This window comes from Plectropomus leopardus, chromosome 18, assembly GCF_026936395.1.
Source record: "Plectropomus leopardus strain MGB_pleo_1.0 chromosome 18, ASM2693639v1, whole genome shotgun sequence".
NCBI lineage: Eukaryota > Metazoa > Chordata > Actinopteri > Perciformes > Serranidae > Plectropomus > Plectropomus leopardus.
The window spans coordinates 27574327-27591728 of record NC_142193.1 but is presented as its reverse complement, the minus strand read 5'-3'; the positions used below and the strand labels follow the sequence as shown (position 1 = coordinate 27591728).

General features: G+C 39.3%; 1 protein-coding gene across 1 annotated transcript; it reads right to left on the bottom strand.

Moving 5' to 3' along the window:
* Window positions 1–864: 864 nt before the first annotated feature.
* Window positions 865–10555, bottom strand: tefb (TEF transcription factor, PAR bZIP family member b). Its single transcript, XM_042504307.2, has 4 exons — window positions 9824–10555; window positions 7924–8487; window positions 6333–6550; window positions 865–5171 (listed from the first exon to the last, which is right to left on the bottom strand). Exons 1-4 carry the CDS (start codon window positions 10317–10319, stop codon window positions 4956–4958), a joined length of 1494 nt encoding a protein of 497 aa, XP_042360241.2. The 5' UTR covers window positions 10320–10555; the 3' UTR covers window positions 865–4955.
* Between the last annotated feature and the right edge of the window lie 6847 nt (window positions 10556–17402).

Sequence of the window (17402 nt, the reverse complement as noted above, 5' to 3'; positions counted from 1 at the left end):
AGATATTACTTTAAATTTCATCATCCAGCCCTCTATGTCTGTCTGTCTGTCCTGTGCTCGTGTGCGTGTCTGTGTGTGTGTGTGTGTGTGTGTGTGTGTGTGTGTGTGTGTGTGTCGGATGCAGCCAGCTGTGAGGCTGGCTTTCTCATGTGAACACTCTGGGCTGAGCTCTCTATATTAACATGTTGTGGTGTGACATTAACATGCATGGCTGAGCTCCTCCTTGGCTCTCCTCCACGTCTTCATCGCCCACTCGCTGCATCTCATCCTCCCTCCCTCCCTCTCTCCGCTCACATGTTTTTGACTGCATCCCTGCTCTCCATCTTTCTCCGTCCATCCCCTTGCCATCTTGTTTGCAACCCCCCGTTCTCCTTCACCCGCTGCTCTTCCCTCCTCAGCATCCTTCCCTCTCCTCCCTCCTTCCAACCACCTGATCCTCTCCTCACCCCTCCTCCCCTATTCCCAGAGCCCCTCCTATGTTTCCTCGCGTTCCTTTCTCCACACATACACACACGCCCATCCCGCTGGTCTTTGAGGCTGCTGCTGTTACGCAACGCTGCTCCCCAGCGTGTCGATGTGATCATTACGCAACATCTCCTACTCCTCTGGAATACTGATGAGCAGCAGGACGGAGGCAATGAAGGGACAATGAAAAACAACAAGGCATAATCACGTTGTGTGTGTGTGTGTGTGCGTGCATGTGAACGTGTGCATGAAGGAGGAGGTGAACGATGAGAAACACGTCTCCATTCGTCCACCTCTTTTGTTATCTATTGTTTCTTTGTCTCTCAGCACCAGTGTGCCTCCCATTAGAGCTGCTGCAGCTGCTCGATGACTCAGACAAGGTCAAGCAAAGAGCCCACATGTCATTAAATCCCAATTTATTTCAATTGCATGATACAAGATACAGTTAGGACATGGTACTGCAGTTGCATGTATCCTATACATGGTTAAGGACGATACAAAAACACCTAACAAAAACATATATGTTTATATAAAAAGAGAAAATAAGGCAAAACACCACAAAACAAACAAAACTTTAAAAATCAACAGAGTTTACTTTTTTTTTTCTCTCAGGAGTATTGTAGCTACTTTGAATAGCAAACAAGGACGTTGTGTCATTGATGCGCAGCACCCAAAGCCAGTGCCAACAGCTGAAAACAGCAGTTCAGACTAGTGTTGTCACGATACTGGAATAACTAACTTCAATAGAATACCTTAAAAAATGCTGATATTGAATACCATTTTTGATACAATAGGGAAAGTTGACATTGAGGTCCTAAAATGGATTATTTTAGTACAAGATAAACATAATAAGTCTATAACAAAGCTTTTCTTTTCTTGTTTAGTAGCGCGGAATGACTGAACATTAACAATAAGAGAGAGCAAGAAAGCCCAGCTGGTTTTGGTGTATTGATACTGCAAAAATAACTATTGAAACGGTTTTAAATATTCAAAATCAACATGTATTGAAAAAAATGTATTTTTGTAGGGGTGGGGAAATCGATACAGCATAATATTTTGATATCTTGCGTGCCATTATTGTATCGATACATCCACAGCAAGTACTGATTTATTTTTAATTATGATATAAATTATTCATATCGCAAAAACAAAATAAATTTTTGTTAGCCAATTAGAATAGTAAAATAAATTGCTGTCGGTCCACAATACATTTTGCTGCAATAAAATGATTGAAGTGAATAAAAACTTAATCCTATTAGATCAAACAGATGTTGACACAAAGTTTTCCTCTGGGTACATAATTTGCAGTTTAAAAAAAGGTATTAAATTGCAATATATCACAATATATGTCGTTGCTTTAATCAGCATATCACAAAACTTTTAAAATCACAATATTATTGTATCGATACTGAAGAATCGTGATAATATTGTATCGTGGAACACTAGCTCAGGCCTCCAGATGTAGATGCTATTTCGCACCATCTACAGGTAAAGAAAACAATAGCACTTTCACACTTGCGCCACCTGCAGGCACAGTTTTCAAACTACACTTTTTCATATGCATTTTGTGTCTTACAGTTAACATTTCACATCTTAAACCTTAATCAGATTTGTTAAATTTTATTTTTCCCCACGAATTTTTGTTAATTAATACAATGTCTCATTCTGGGCAGGTAAATTAATACTTTCATGCTCATTTCCCTCATGATGAAATGCCTGACAAAGCATTATTTTAAGTCATACATGGAGGTTACAGATACTGATGTTTGCAGTGAAACAATCACGTTTATTTATTTTGTTAATAACAGCAGATTAAGTGTTAAATAAAAAAAAACAAACACAATGAAAACAGGTGCATGGCATTAAAAAAAGATTGCTACTGTGTGCAGTACTATAAACAATCTTGATTTCTGTCTTCCTAAAGACTCCCTTGGCCATTACCTTTTGTCAGCCTTTTGCAGAACATTTTAAATTTAGTTAAAAAAATAACTAAGTTTGCAAACGTCGACCACATTGATGTTTCAACATCATAATGCAGTCAACGCTAAATTTGAATGTCAATGCAACATAAAACACTTTGCTAAGTAATGCGTCACGCTACGCCGTTAGGACACTGGAACAAACACAGAATCTATCAAGAAAAACACAAAATCACTGACTGATCCAGTGTACTGTATCTAGATATAGATCAATCTTATTTAGTAAATAGAAAACAATCCACACAGTGATCAAAAGATGCTGTTTTCAGCTGACGATCGCCTCAAGGTCAAGCACTGGCTGCACAAGGATAGGTGGCGCCATTATGCAAGTCATAAACACAGGACATCATTGCAAAGATGCTCCGCTTTTTCTCTTTTTGACAGGACTGTACATTAGACCACCAACCTGCCCTTCCAAAAACATATCTAGTTTTCAGTGATGGTTTACAGACATAAGTACACTTCGTGTAAAAATATTCAAGAAAAAAAAAGGACAAGTTTACTGGGTTTCATGCATTAGGATCCTAGACTACAGAGGATCTGAACTGGAAGCACAAATGACTTTGGGGGCATTTCTATTTAGTACATCATAGCAATTTTACATACAACATCATCACTGAAATAAAACGAGCATTATATAACAGATTATTATTGCCACATTTATTTTTCTTTCCAAGATTACGGCGATTATGAGCACAAGCTGACCGATCGCAAAGTATGCATCAGCCAAAGACACTTGAGATATAGAGTCCCGTAACAGTCTGTAATGTGTTTACTAATTCAGACACAGCCAGTTTAGCAAAAAAGAACGACCGACTCGAAGGTTTTGCCAAATGAACTGCTGTTTATGTGCTCTCTGCGTCAACCAACACCACTTTGTAGCCCTACTAAACTCTCAACCATTAAAAATAGGAAGTGTTGGATGAGGTAAATAAGAGTGTGCCCTGTCCTCTGTGTTGGACACATGCTGTATGTATATAGAGAGGAAAAAAAATCCCATAAAACTATAGAAATCTGTTTTTAAAACAAACATCCAAAAGCACAGTTTACCCATTGATTTCCCTGCATTGGTTTCATTACAAGTATTGTTCCTTAAAGGAAATAATTATCTGACATATTGTTGTACATCACAATCAACAGATGCATTATTACCATCAGAATAAATACAGCACTCATTGACTATTTGGCAAATATAAGGAATAGTATTGGGTTAATAAAGACACGGTCAGAATCCCTGTCTTGGGGGAATAAAGACCATGAGACAATCATTTATTTACAAGGTTTAGAAGCAGTCACCTTTGGGCCTGGCTAATTTTTAAAACAAAAATCAATCCAGCCATCACTACACCGTGACCGGGCAGGCAGTGGCTTTAGCGCCCTCTACCTGCGGTGTGCAGTAAAATAAACATCCCTACGCATTAACATACCCCTCCACCAGTGAGGGCCCTGGAGATCATCAGACGTTACGCCTTCTAAAGACAGAAAAAAACTCTCTTTATTTGTAAAATATCTTTAAGAAAATCTTGTGTGAGGCTCTGGAAGCTGATCTGAGGTTAGTAGAAAAGGAAACTACATCACAGTAGCTTTTAATTGTAGGTCATGCATGTTTTTCCCAATATAAGCTACCGCCTTTTCCATCACGGTGGTGAATAAGCCACCAATTTAATGTGTTTTTTAAGTGCAAATATGGATTACACACAGATACACGCACATCTCTATGTGGTGCAGGGAGATGACTATATATACAAACAGTGTGTTGTGTGCGCAGAGGCGTGCATGTGGGTTACAAGAAGGAAGAACTGTGACTGAATCACGCCACTAATCCTTTTCTCTGCTGCCGACCTGAGGTCTTCGCTTCCTTTCTCTTCAGGCTGGAAGTACCGCTGTGAGTCTGTCCTTTGTCCCATCTGTCCCTCTCCTACTCTGCCGTGAGTTGATCAACCTCCTTCGTCTGAGCCTCGGCCGGAGCATTTTTAAAGGAAGTACAGACACAAACAAAAGTGCAACACAAGGAAATGTGAGGGGCGGCGGGTGTGCACCGTTCTAAATACAGGACTTCTAACTTACTCTATCATGCTTTGGTCCACTAACAAGAAGTGCTGTGCAGTGATAAAAACTGATTTGTGTTGTATTTAAAATTATTTTATACCAGTCTGCTCTTTTCATATTTCCTGACTTTCTTGAGACCGTCTTAAGACGGATCAGATTTGTCCATGTGTGTTTGACCATGGGAGTGTCCACAATCGTTCCCTTCCTCTCTGAGTGTAGGAGCCAGGCGCTCTCCACAGGCCTTCCTGTGACCACCGCTCCCATCATGCCTCGCCGCCTGCCAGTTTGCATCCGAAACTCCAGCGCCGAAACAACGGCTGGAGCTCGACACAGTGACTGGAGGTCAGCGAAGACAACAGTGCAAATTTAGATTCCCTTGGTGTTTGTGTCTGTGTTGAATTCTGCGGGGAAGGGAGTTCTGCTTTTTGTCTCATTGATACTTCGTGTTTTATTCGGAGTTCTTTACAGCGGCCCGTACTTCGCCTCATACCGGGTCAGGATGTTCTTGCACCGACCGCAGTCTTTCCGCAGCTCGGCCACTTGCTGCCGCAGCGCCGCGTTCTCCCGTTCCAGGAAGGAGGCGCGCACCGTGATCTGGTTCTCCTTCAGCCGCCGCGCGTCGCGCGAACGCTTCGCTGCGACGTTGTTCTTCTTTCTCCTGGACCAGTATTTGTCGTCCTGAAGGAATGAGAGTGACAGTGAATGAAAAACGCAGAATATGAGAGTTACAGTTGAACATAACCAACATCAGTAAGGGATTTGAAACAAAGGAACATCTGTGTTGTGAAAACATCCCCCTCATCTCTGATCTCTAATCCACAGGCCAGCACTCTGTTTGCAAATACTTTAATCTTCACCAGGACCGACCAGAGCACTGGCTTCAACTGCAATCACACTTAGTCGATATTTAAGTCAGAAATAATGTCAAAATACTTGTTTAATGTTTTTACTTTTATACAAACTGTAAAGCAAGAATGTCATTAATATGTTTATTAAATAGTAACTTATGTATTTTTAAGCCTGGACCCTATTTTCCCATGTTTTTTGTGTCTAAGTGATAAATGGGAACAACAACACTTAAATGCATTTGCGCATCATCATTTACATCCACTAAAAGTGTTTGTTTTTCTCACATATCTGACATCATTATAGAGAGGATCTCTATGTTACAGAGTAAGATCTATTATTTTAAAAAACTGGAAAAAGCATCAAAATCAATGTTGCAAAACGCACCAGACTCCATTCAAACAAAGTCTTTCATGTGTGTTGAGGCGGCATATTTTCACATCTAACTGAATTTAGGGTATATTTCAACCAAACCAGAGTTGGCGATTGTTTGAACATTGGACAGATGAATCGAGACAGGTTTTGTGAGTTTTATTTTGTGTCTGTCGACTTTGAATGGAGCGTCTTTATGATGATAAAATTACTGTTTATTTAAAAGGAGTCTGGTGGGTTTGGCGAATTCAAGGCTGTTTCTCTTTTACTCCTTAACAAAATGGTCCATCTCTCCAGGAATCCTTTTCATAATGTTGTCTGACACTTGCCTCGAGTGTTCACAATACAGCCGCAGCTGTTGTCTCCAGCAGTTTCACTCAATACTGGACCAATTTCAAAAATTGTTGTTCCCATTAGTCACTTAGACACAAAAACATGACAAAACAGGGCCCAGGTTGAGGAACACAAAAGAAACCCTTTAATAGTATGAACCAAAATATCATTAATTTTAAAATAAGAAGTCAACCAGTCAAAAATTGCTGACAATTTGCAGTTTTGTAACGAGCAAATGTGCTTCTTTGGTGTCTAATAGACACTGCATATGTGTTTAATTTAACACACCTTCTGTTCATCAGGAACAAACACCTTCTTGGCTTTCTTGATCATCGGCTGCGGTTTAAGCTCCTCTTCAGAGAACTTGTGTTTGCGCGGGTTGAACAGCTCTCCTCCCGGCACACTGGACAGGACAAGGTCTGTGGGATCCGGCTGGAAATTAATGTCCACCTCGATGGCATCTGGGTCGATGGGGGAGGGAGTGTTACGCTCTGCGGGGCTACGATCTGAAGGTACGGAGAGACAAAGTCAGCCAAGATTTAAGAGAGGCCGCTCCAAAAATACTAAACTAACAACAGCTATCATTCAGTGAAGTTCAGTGTGTGTAAGAATTGACAAGTTCCGTTTTTTTTTTTCTGATATTAGCATTGTACATACAATTTGTGTGCTTTATATTCTGTTTTTTCATTTTATATTTTTAAATTGCTTCTATATTTTTTTATCTCTTATACTATTTAAGTTCAATGTTTTTTATTCTTCCTTTATGTTAATTGTTTTGCACCAAAACACTAAGTCAAATTCCTTGTATATGTAAATGTAATTGGCAATAAAACTGGATTCTGATTCTGATTAGCCACAGTGGAGATGAAGTGACATTAGGATGCATGTTACACATGTTTAAATGCAGTTTTGTGATTATAACACACAATGTCAAATCACTTTTTAACCTCATTTAATTACTTAAAACACATCTTAGTGCTAAAACTTACTGTTTAACTGAAAATATCAGACATTTGCTGATAACTGTAGGTCAAACAAAGTTAGTAGCTCGATGACATTACTTTGGATTCATTGAAAACTAAGAAGATGTTTTTCATTAGAACCAAACAATAATACATAAACTGCTAAAAATGATCTTGCAGCCCTATATATGAAAATAACTAAAACAAAGTGAGATTTTCTGTCCAGTCAAATATGCAGATATACACGGTATGATAAATGTAAACTTTTGCTGCAACTCTATTTCTGTCATTAAGCCAGAGTAGCTCATGTTAAAAATATCTAATTTTCTCAGACCGTGGAAATAACATGATGGAAGTCTTAATTTAGGCGGTGTTCCCCTTTAAGACTTGTATGGGAAAACGCTATATATACTTTTTTCTCTTCAGTTTGGGTTCTAACATAATTAAATGTCATCCCACCTGTTCATTTTCTTATGGAACTTTATTTTTTTTCTTTTGATTTGTTTTATTAAATGCAGAAATGGAAAACTAAACTAACTAAACAGAGATACGAGGTTTTCACAGGTCACACTGGTGTGTAATAGACCACAACACTGACAGTGTGCCACACATGTAACAGTTACAACATGGGCTCAAAGGTCAGGTTTTCTCTGTGAGTCTACGTGTGCAAAGTTAGTTGATGTTACGCTAATTCAGCTCAAAGTGCACCCATACAACTACAGGTGGTGTCCAGTTTTTAGTTATAATTCTATTTTTTTCTAAAATAATTCGGTCTATAAGTAATAGAAATTTAAAATCAAACAGGAAAGCATTATGAAAACCAATAAACGTTTTCTGACATATCATAAAGAGGAACTGTGTATGTTAAAAACATCCACGAAGAACATGTTTAACAAAGATAAATCTATATTTCTGACCTGCTTTCTTCTCTTTCACTTCTGCTGCCGTCTCCTCAGACAAAGATCCCTCCTCTTGTCCTTCTTCCTCCTCCTCCTCGTCCTCCTCCTCCTCCTCTTCCTCTTCTTCCTCCTCTTCTAGCTTGGCTGGTTGTAACGTGGTGACAGTCACCGCCTCCTCTGGATCTGAGGTGACCGTAGACGTGGCGCCGGATGAGGGGGACGATGCTGAGGCGGGGACAGGAGCCGCAGCAGCGGGAGTAGTAGTAGTAGTAGTAGGAGTAACCTTGGGGATGGATTTGCCTTTGACTCCCACTGAGGCCAGCGTCTTCTGCAGCTCCTCCTCCTCCAGGCTCACAGGGATCCCGTTCTCCAGCAGGAACTCATCCAGGTCCATGTACTCCAGGTGGAAGGTTTCCCCATCGTAGGGAATGGTCTTCTCCCAAATGGCAGGAGTCAGGGAGGCTGACACCCCTCCACCGGCACCGCCGCCACTTCCTCCTCTGGAACCTCCACCAGCACTGGCTGCTCCGGCCCCGCCTCCCTCCACATCCTCAGACGAGCACAGCTTCTCCTTCTCTATTTCTGCAGTAAAGACACGAGGGAACGACAGTTAACCCTCTAAAACCCAAGCAAATTGGTTTGATTTCTTTCTAAAACATGGGAATAAGGCAGTGAGCAATGTATCAATGCATGGCAAAAAAAGCAAGAAATTAGTAAAAAGTTATTAAAAAGAAAAGTAAAAAACAAAAATAATAAAATGGCCAGAGACAAAAGCAGAGAAATAAATAATATATGTGCAGCTTTTTTTCTGTAACATAAATCTAAACATATTTCTAAAGATAATAAATATAGCTTTCTTTCATTTTTTCTAATAATAATATATATGATTTTTTTAGTATAATATTAAATCCACAATTATAGTGATTATAAATATAGCTTACTGGAATTTTTTTATATAGATTTTTGATCATTTTGTAATAATTGTCACCCCTTTTTAAACATCAAAAGAAAAGTAAAAAAACAAAAACAAACAAGAAAATTACCTGAAAAAGGTAATTTTTTCTGTATAATTTTCAACACATCATTATAATGGTCATTTTCTTTGTCACCTTTGACTAATTTCTTGCAATTTGTGTGACATTTCTTGCCTAGTTGTGCACTGCATTTTCCATGCTTTTGAAAGAAAATCAATTTTCAAGGGGTTAAAAGCTTGTGAAAAACATCTGAACAAGAAAACTGATGTCCAACCAGGTTTTAAAGGGTTAAAATGTGCTGTGCCTTGTGCACACTTGACAACAGGGGGGCATTCAGAGAGTCAGGTGCAGACAGGAAAAGCTTATTACTGGTAGTAAAGATGCATAGTGGGAAAAGGGGGGTGTGGTGGTGGTGTGAGGGACATCTCCAAAAATATTTTTTAAAAATCCTCAAAATATGATCATTAATACGTCTGAGAAAATGGATAGAAATATCGAAAAAATGCAGAATGAGGCTTCAAGGAAACCAGAAAGTGAACGAGGAAATGCAAAGCAGCGCCTGCTTGTTCCACACATGCACCAACCAAAACACAAAACGCCGCCACACAAACTAGGCACCAAATATCACGAGAAAAACGTGTGCAATGAAAAGACAAGAGCCGTCTTTGTCTCCGAGTGTCTTTGCTGTGCGTGTGCGCTGTTTGGACATCACCAAAGAGGAGTTGGAACTTTTTGTTCTTTTTTTGTTTCCTCGCAGCCTCGGATGAAAACTGAGTCCGTGCAACATATGGCACATCCGTCTCAATCTGCTCTGATTAACGACTATAGTTCAATCATAATGCAATCAACCGCTTTTGGCATAATTTTGAGGATTATGCACAGTTAGTTTAATAAACTTGTAGCGTTTTTTAAACAAAACGGAAGCGCTTTGTTTACAATCTTACCGTCGTCGCCTTCCTCCAGGATGTTCGGAGGAGGGATGTCCATGATCTTCTTTAAAACAAAAGGAAAGGACTTCTGCGGAGCCGCTGTGACGGCGTTACCGATGGGCTTAAGCGCCACTGCCACCGCGGCTTTGCCTGACATTGTTCCCCCGTGAAGCTCCGCGCACACCGCGGCGATGTTCCTGACGGTACCGAGAGCTGCCTCCTCCTGCACCGGGAAGCAACAGGGTCTCACAGACGCGGATGTTTGTTTGTTTTCACCGACAGTGCTGCTGTTTACGGCCTGTTTGTCAATATATTTAGGAAGCAAAAACAACACTACACAAGCCCCTTGTTCTGTGTGCCCACCGTGCGCGCTTGTTGGATATTCATGAGCCGCGTGCCCCGCCCATCCGTGGAATAGTAGACGCTGATTGGCTGATAGTGCTGTCGATGTGAACATGTACGGGCTTACAGCGCTCCTCTTTGTCTGTGTAGTGATTCTCGGAGTGCTCATTGGCTGCAAATTCTCCACATGGAGATCAATTCTTCACATAGAGAAGACTGTATAGTGCATATGTTTTGCGCGTGAGCCGCAAAATGAACATGCAGTCTCGCGCAGACATCATATAAATACACTTTGAGTGGAAAGCGTCACTACGCGAGCATGCAACCTGCAAAAAGCATCCACACGGGGTAACATATTTGGACGTTTTCATCATGACCGCAGATTAACCTTCTCCTCTGCATCCACACACGCTTCTCATACACACCCCAAAATCACAATGCAGTGCGCGCGTGCAAAGAATTTTGGTTGCTCGCTCGCATGTAGCCCAACCTCCTCCTCCACTAGGAGATACTCGTGGCAAAACACGTGCCCCCGCCTCCATCCTGCTCACGTGAAAGTACAATCTGTCGAGGGGCGTAGCTTTAAATATGCAGCACGTGTGAGCCAAGGCGAGCTGGAGCGGGCACGCGCACAACGCTCGAACAGCTGTCACGGGGATCCAAAGCTAACAGAGTGCACCGTCTTCACCAGACAATAACACTACTGCGGGACTTTATGATAAATGACCAAACTTTGTTTCTACTTCGAAACAAAAACAAGAATGTTTCTTTGAGGTTTATAGTCCCACAATTCAATTTTTAACCATTTAATTAAAAAGTGTGTTTATTTTGAATGCTTTACTTGCACGTCGTCCTTAGTGTTGAACTGTTTCACACAACCGTAACTGTCAAGAAAGGACATTTTCTACAAGCTAATGAATCCACATCAGCAGTGCAACAAGAACAAGGAAATAGGAAATCTCACGTTTCCGTGCACGCGCTGCTACATTGCGCGCGACACTGAGCGCGCGAGCATCCCTCGCTCTCTTCAGCAGGATGTTTAGTTTCAGGAACACGATGTTCAAACCACAAAAGCACCCCTCCTTCACCACTAATCTCTATTTTTCTCACAGCTTCACCCCAGTGGCCACACAGTAAACAAAGTGCCCTGAGTGTTTCTGCCCAGCAAAGAGCCCAGTTACATCCCTGCTGCTGCAGCCTGAACACAGTCACTGTTTACATTCTCATCTTATCTCTTAATGACTGGTGCAACAGGCAGAAAAGACCAGTGTCTTAACATTTGCCTCCACATTACAGTGACCACATGTGCAAACAGTCACACACCATGCAAACATCTGCTTTTTTAAGCAATTTTAGCATGATTTGATAATAAAGAAGTGTCCATGATTGAGGAATATATCCTGCATATACTGCATATACAGAGCAGGTGACCTGCAAACATCCCCTTTGATTCAGCCATGTTGTACCACACAATACTGTGTGACACCCAATGACTGCATGGTAACGCCCTGTTACACCCAAGGTCAGGATTTTAGAAATACTGAGTCATGAGTCTGAGCAGCAGCACCAAACACATAAGAACATATTGAGTTGGCACCACCAAACTCTATAATAGTATTTAAAGAAAACAAAAGAAGTAGGGATGAGCTGAAATTTCTCTGATGATATTTTACTCCAGAGCAGTGGCTCCCAACTGGTCCAGCCACAGGCTCCCGGTTTCTCCTTAGTCTAGTTGGTAAATTAGCTCAAATTCAATTTTATTTCATGAAATGTCAAAAATCCAAGTTTGTTGGGGGCAAAGTAGCTCATCTGGTAGAGTGGGCCCCCCATATACAAAAGGCTATGCCCTTGCTGCAGCAGCCGTGGGTTCGATTCCACCCTCGGCCCAAAAATCCCCCAAAATAATCTTAAAAAAAAAAACAATTTTGCTTAGAATACAAATGAATAATATGTATTGTAAGAGTAAATAGAAATGCTTCAAGGTAACAGCTCTGATGGAAATTTACTGTACCTCAAAATTAAACGTTTTATTTATTTTTTTTACAAACCTTTTTACAAAGCATTTACACTGCAATCTACACGTTATTTAGTTTGCATATGGACTTTTTTGAGTTTAATTTGTCAATGTTCAAGTATAAACACAATGCAGACTCTAAATTATGAAGCATAATAGCTTGAGACTCCCTTCTTGTCAGGATGATGAATATCGAGGTGGTCATGTGGCGGGGTAACTGGGTCAGTGTGGCTCTGTGTGTGTGGCACAATAACCACAACATTAATTAAATCAGGTGTAGTATCTCACCTGTACTTTTGCAAAAACCTCACAGTATACAGAGTATTTATTCCTTTTTGCATGTTAAATATGCTGCAGAGCTTGTTGGAAAAAAAGGGGAAAAACAGCCTTGGGCTCAAGTCTACTCTGTGCAAAACATGCAAACGTCCTCTGGTCTACAATTATAATATGTTAGCATAAATACTTCTCAGTGCCCTCTACTGTCGGTTCACGCTGCTGGAGACAGTGTGTTCACTGTCATGAAGTAGCTGACAGGAGGAGGCCTCGTGGTCCGACACAAAGCTTTACCTCCTGCATTGAGGCTCAATTTATCGAAGCAGAATGCAAACATTGTGACAGAAACTCTGATGATTTCAGTGTCTTCTGCACAGCCAGAGGGGCTTAGCTGTGTTGCATGTGGCATGGCAAGAAAATTCAGTGTTTGAAGCTTCTCTCCTCAACTTTATTCCGTGTTAAACACTGTAAGCACAGGAGGGCAAATAATCTAATAAAAAGTCTGCTGGTGCTGGTTATATAATTGATCGATTGCTCTTTATTAGAGTCATAAAGTTAAAAAAAAATAATGATGCTGAGTGAAAAGAAATTGATTATTCCTTTTTTCTGCATTATAGTGTTTAGTTGTTAAAGAATCTGCACTAATAATGCTGCTTAAAGATAAGAAATACACAAGGAAAAGGTGAGAAAAAACTATGCAATCAGTATTACAAAGCGATTCCACAGTCATATTGTTCCCTGCACAAACATACAAAACATGCAGACTGTCGATCCAGAGATGCATTCATCAGTTTTTCATGCATGAAACACACATGTAAACTGTCTTCTGCCCTACATCGTATTATATTTACTGCAAAAACTCTGGACATTGTGTGCTTGTCTTATTAATAATGTTATCAGAAGTAGCAAAGCTGCCGTTGCATTTAAAAAATAATGTAATCCGTATTTGATTCCAAGTCTTAATTGTTTTTTGCAAACACAAAATGTGCATTCTTACTACTGGGGTCATATCTGTGACCCCGCTGAAGGCTCCTTCAAGGGTTTATACAGCCATGTCCAAGGTCTTAATTTGCATGTCAACTACTTATAGGCAAATTAAATCAGTGAAAGCAACTTTTTTTTTTTAATTAATGAAAAAAAATGTTGGCAGCACAGTAAAAAAGCATAATATCAAAGTAATCTTTCCAATGCTACCAATAATTACTTTCATTAGGATGTCAAAGTCTGATCATATGCAATAAATGTACCAACAACGCTGGTATTCAATCACAGCTGGTGACCTTTGTTGCAAGTCATCCCCCCTCACTCTCACCTCCTGTCTCCTTTCTGTCTCTACTGTCAACAGTTGAATAAAATGCCAAAAAAAGTATCTAAAGAAAAAAAGCAAGCAAGCAAGAAGGTCTGCAAGAGGAGTGGAGTGCACAAAGAGACTAATGATGTGATGAAACTGTGAGTGAGGACTGTTTCAGTGGTGTTGCATCAGGCCTCTGTGTCGGGACTGAATGGTGAAACAGCAGCACACAGTCGGCTGACTTAACGCAAGTCATCGTCTTTGGTCACTTGTGCCGCACTTTGAGTCATCAGAGCAGCTGGACACAATATCACATCAGCCTGAACCTGCAACAGGGTTAACTGCAGCCGTGACCACCTTTTACTACAATAATCAATACAATGATGAGTTCCTGATTGCAGCAGCATTTTTGTATGGAAGCATTTAGTATAGATTGTATTAGAATGTTAAGATCCAATTAATACGTCTTATTGAAATGTAAACACAACTGTATTTATAGTATTGACATTTTTTTATCTTTGAAAACCATGCATCTGTTCTGGACTCCCCTGTTTGAAACAATTAATTTGATTTTTTATTCCTCTACCAAAGTTTCAAAATTTCTGAATCAGACTTTGAAATTCTGAAACTTGAAATTTTAAATCTTAAATTTTTCAACATTGTAGGTTAAATATATATTTATTTCAGCTTTTGAAATATCAAAAAATTGCTTTCAAAATAAACAAGTTCAGAGACATGGTTTTAACAAAGTAATTCTATAAATTCAGCAGTGTTTAAACTTTAATATTTAGTGTCCTCAAATACTCATGTCAAATATTTGCTTCCATCATGGGGTATATATATGAAACCAGACAACATTTAATCTCATTGTGAAGTGTTTTACCGTCAAGTTTTCCACTAATAATAATAACTTTACACCAATGGTGGAAGAAATACTTGGATCGTTTACTTAAAAAGAAGCTACGCCTCAATGTAAATACATAGTCAAGAATTCTTAATTTTAGTAAAATAGTTCAGACAACAAAATTCGAAGAACATCAAAAGTAAAAATACTCATTTGGCAGCTGAATGGCAACTGATTGGATTAATATTACTGGTGATTTTGTGAATGCAAGTTGAAAGAGGTTTTAGGTATTTAACATGCTGTTGGGTAGTTAAACTCAGTGATGCTAAATCTTTTCTGTATCAAGAACCCCAAAATTGATACACATTACATCTACAGATCTACAGATTTCACTTCAGGAACCTCCATCTGAAATGACTTTGGTTGTCAGATATAATAAAGACCAGAGGTCTTCAGCTGAGGAGATAAATGAGGAGGAAGTGAAACTTGTGAGCAGAGCAGTTTGGCTGGGGTGTGACTTTGTTTGTGTTTTGTTTTTGTCTTTCATCACGACTCTCCCTGGTGATACAAATATTTGTCCTCAAACTTCCCCGAGTGACGGGGGGAAAATGCATGACCCTTCTATCATAAATAACCATATTTCACATTTCTTGGCTGAGTTAAATTGTGTGATTTTGGAGATATTCAAAGAAAAAAAAAGCATTTAAAGCCCATGTTTGGGGTTCTGAGAGCATTCATTAAAAAAAATATAACCATTTAAAGTTGAATGTCAGCCCCCTAAGCCAAATTTTAAAAAAAAATCAAACCTTGGTGCTTAAAAATATTTTAAGTGCCTCCCCCATTTTGCATTACCCCCTCCCCTCTCATAAATAACCAACAGTCCCTTACACATATTGGGCTAAATTTTAAAGTGTATTAAATAGAGACATTTTTTTCTAATTTTTCCGAGGACCCCCTGAAACTCTTACAAGGTCCCTTTAGGGTCCCCGAGCCCCTGGTTGAGAGCCATTTGTATAATCTATAAAACACAAATGTGGCTCATATGTTTTGCCACATAAATGCTCTGTAGTAAATAGTACATTTCTCTCTAAAATAATATTTACAATAATATTCAAATAAAGCACAAGAACCTTAAACGTGTGATGTTGTAAATACTTAACAGTATATCACAACAACTGCAACGCTTGGACAAGCTTCAAATCTGTAATCCTGTATCAAAAAACGACAAAAAAAGGTCTTACCTGTGTCGTCAAACGCAGGAAAAGAGAAAGGATAGTCAGCCAAGGACCTGAGGAGATCAGGGACGTCGCTCCTGTCTCCAAAAAAGATTTGGTTAGCCGTTGACATGATGACCGACCCGTTGAAAGTGTCTCCTGGTGCCTGAAAGACGAGTGAAAATGCTCAAACTGTGACTCAGCAGCTCACTTCAGCTACTTTTAACCAACTTTGCAGCAACTCGCATCACGGGGACGCCTGCGTGTGTCCAAACAACTCTTATGATAATGAGGAGGCGGGGTCACGCCCCCATGGAACCCGCTGATTCGATAACAGCAGGGCACGCGCCTGTCAGTCACAGCGCAGAGCCAATGAGAAGGCAGGGGGCGGGCTGTACCGGTGAGAACAACAACAACCCGGTTCAGCAGAGCACATTTCTCTCCACGCATGGCAGCACGTGCAGACCAGAGCGGGCTCGAGGCCAAGGACACCAAAGCTCCCCGCGCCATCTAGTGACGTGTTTGAGTAGTGCAATAAATAGAAAGACTTATAGTGCAGATAGTATAGAGGAGGAAGTTTCAGCAAGGAAACCACACTTCAAAAACATTCTGTAAATTACAAGTAAATACTTCACATGTATCACTAGATTACAACTATTTACATATTAATATGCTAGACTTTTTTTAAAAAAGTTTTTTTTTTTTTTTGCTTTTAATTTCATTTTTAATTTTTGGTTTCAATTAAGTATCAGTTTCCTGAGTTTTTTACTGGTTTGTTTATTTTTTATTAACAAGAATATATTATTTTTTAAATTATTTAAAAAGTTTTAGTTTCAGTGTGTTTATAATAATAATAATAATAATAATAATAATAATAATAATAATAATAATTATTATTATTATTATTATTATTATATATGAAGGTATATTATGCACCTATGGCTCCTCTTGCTTGTTGTGTAGACAGATTTGACCAAACTGACAAAAACTAAAAATATTCCCTGTACATCTTTTTTTATGTTAGCTAGTTTGTAAGTACACAATATTGTTACTGTGAGTTTTCTTTTTTTTTAAGTCTATTTTTTTGTTTTTCAACTGTTTCATTTAGTTTCCGAAGTGTTTTATCATTTAAATGTATTTTTTATTGTTTATAAATGTTAATTTTAAAAAAAATCCTGAAAGTCTAGTTTAGATTTTTACTTCTGTTTACTTTTTTCACACCTAGTTTTAGTTTAATTTTAGTCAACTATAAAAACCTTGAGATATATATATACACACACACATGCATATACATTTACTGCATTCCTGTTGACATTTAGTTGATATTACCATCTACCATAAATTTATATTACTTAATATCATATTTTAACTTGCTTTTTTTTATGTAATAGATTCTCATTATACAGAGGCCGTGTCCTCATCGCAGCGGCCGCAGGTTCAACTCCCACCTGCTGCCCTATGCTGCATGTCATCCCCTCTCTCTCTCCCGCTTTCACACTTTAGCGGGCCGATCTTAATAAAAGGCAAAAAGCCACAAAACTCTCTTAAAATAAAAGGAAAAAAAGACTTCTTTTTTAAATAAAACAAGTGCCATAAAAATACAAAAACCCACTGCA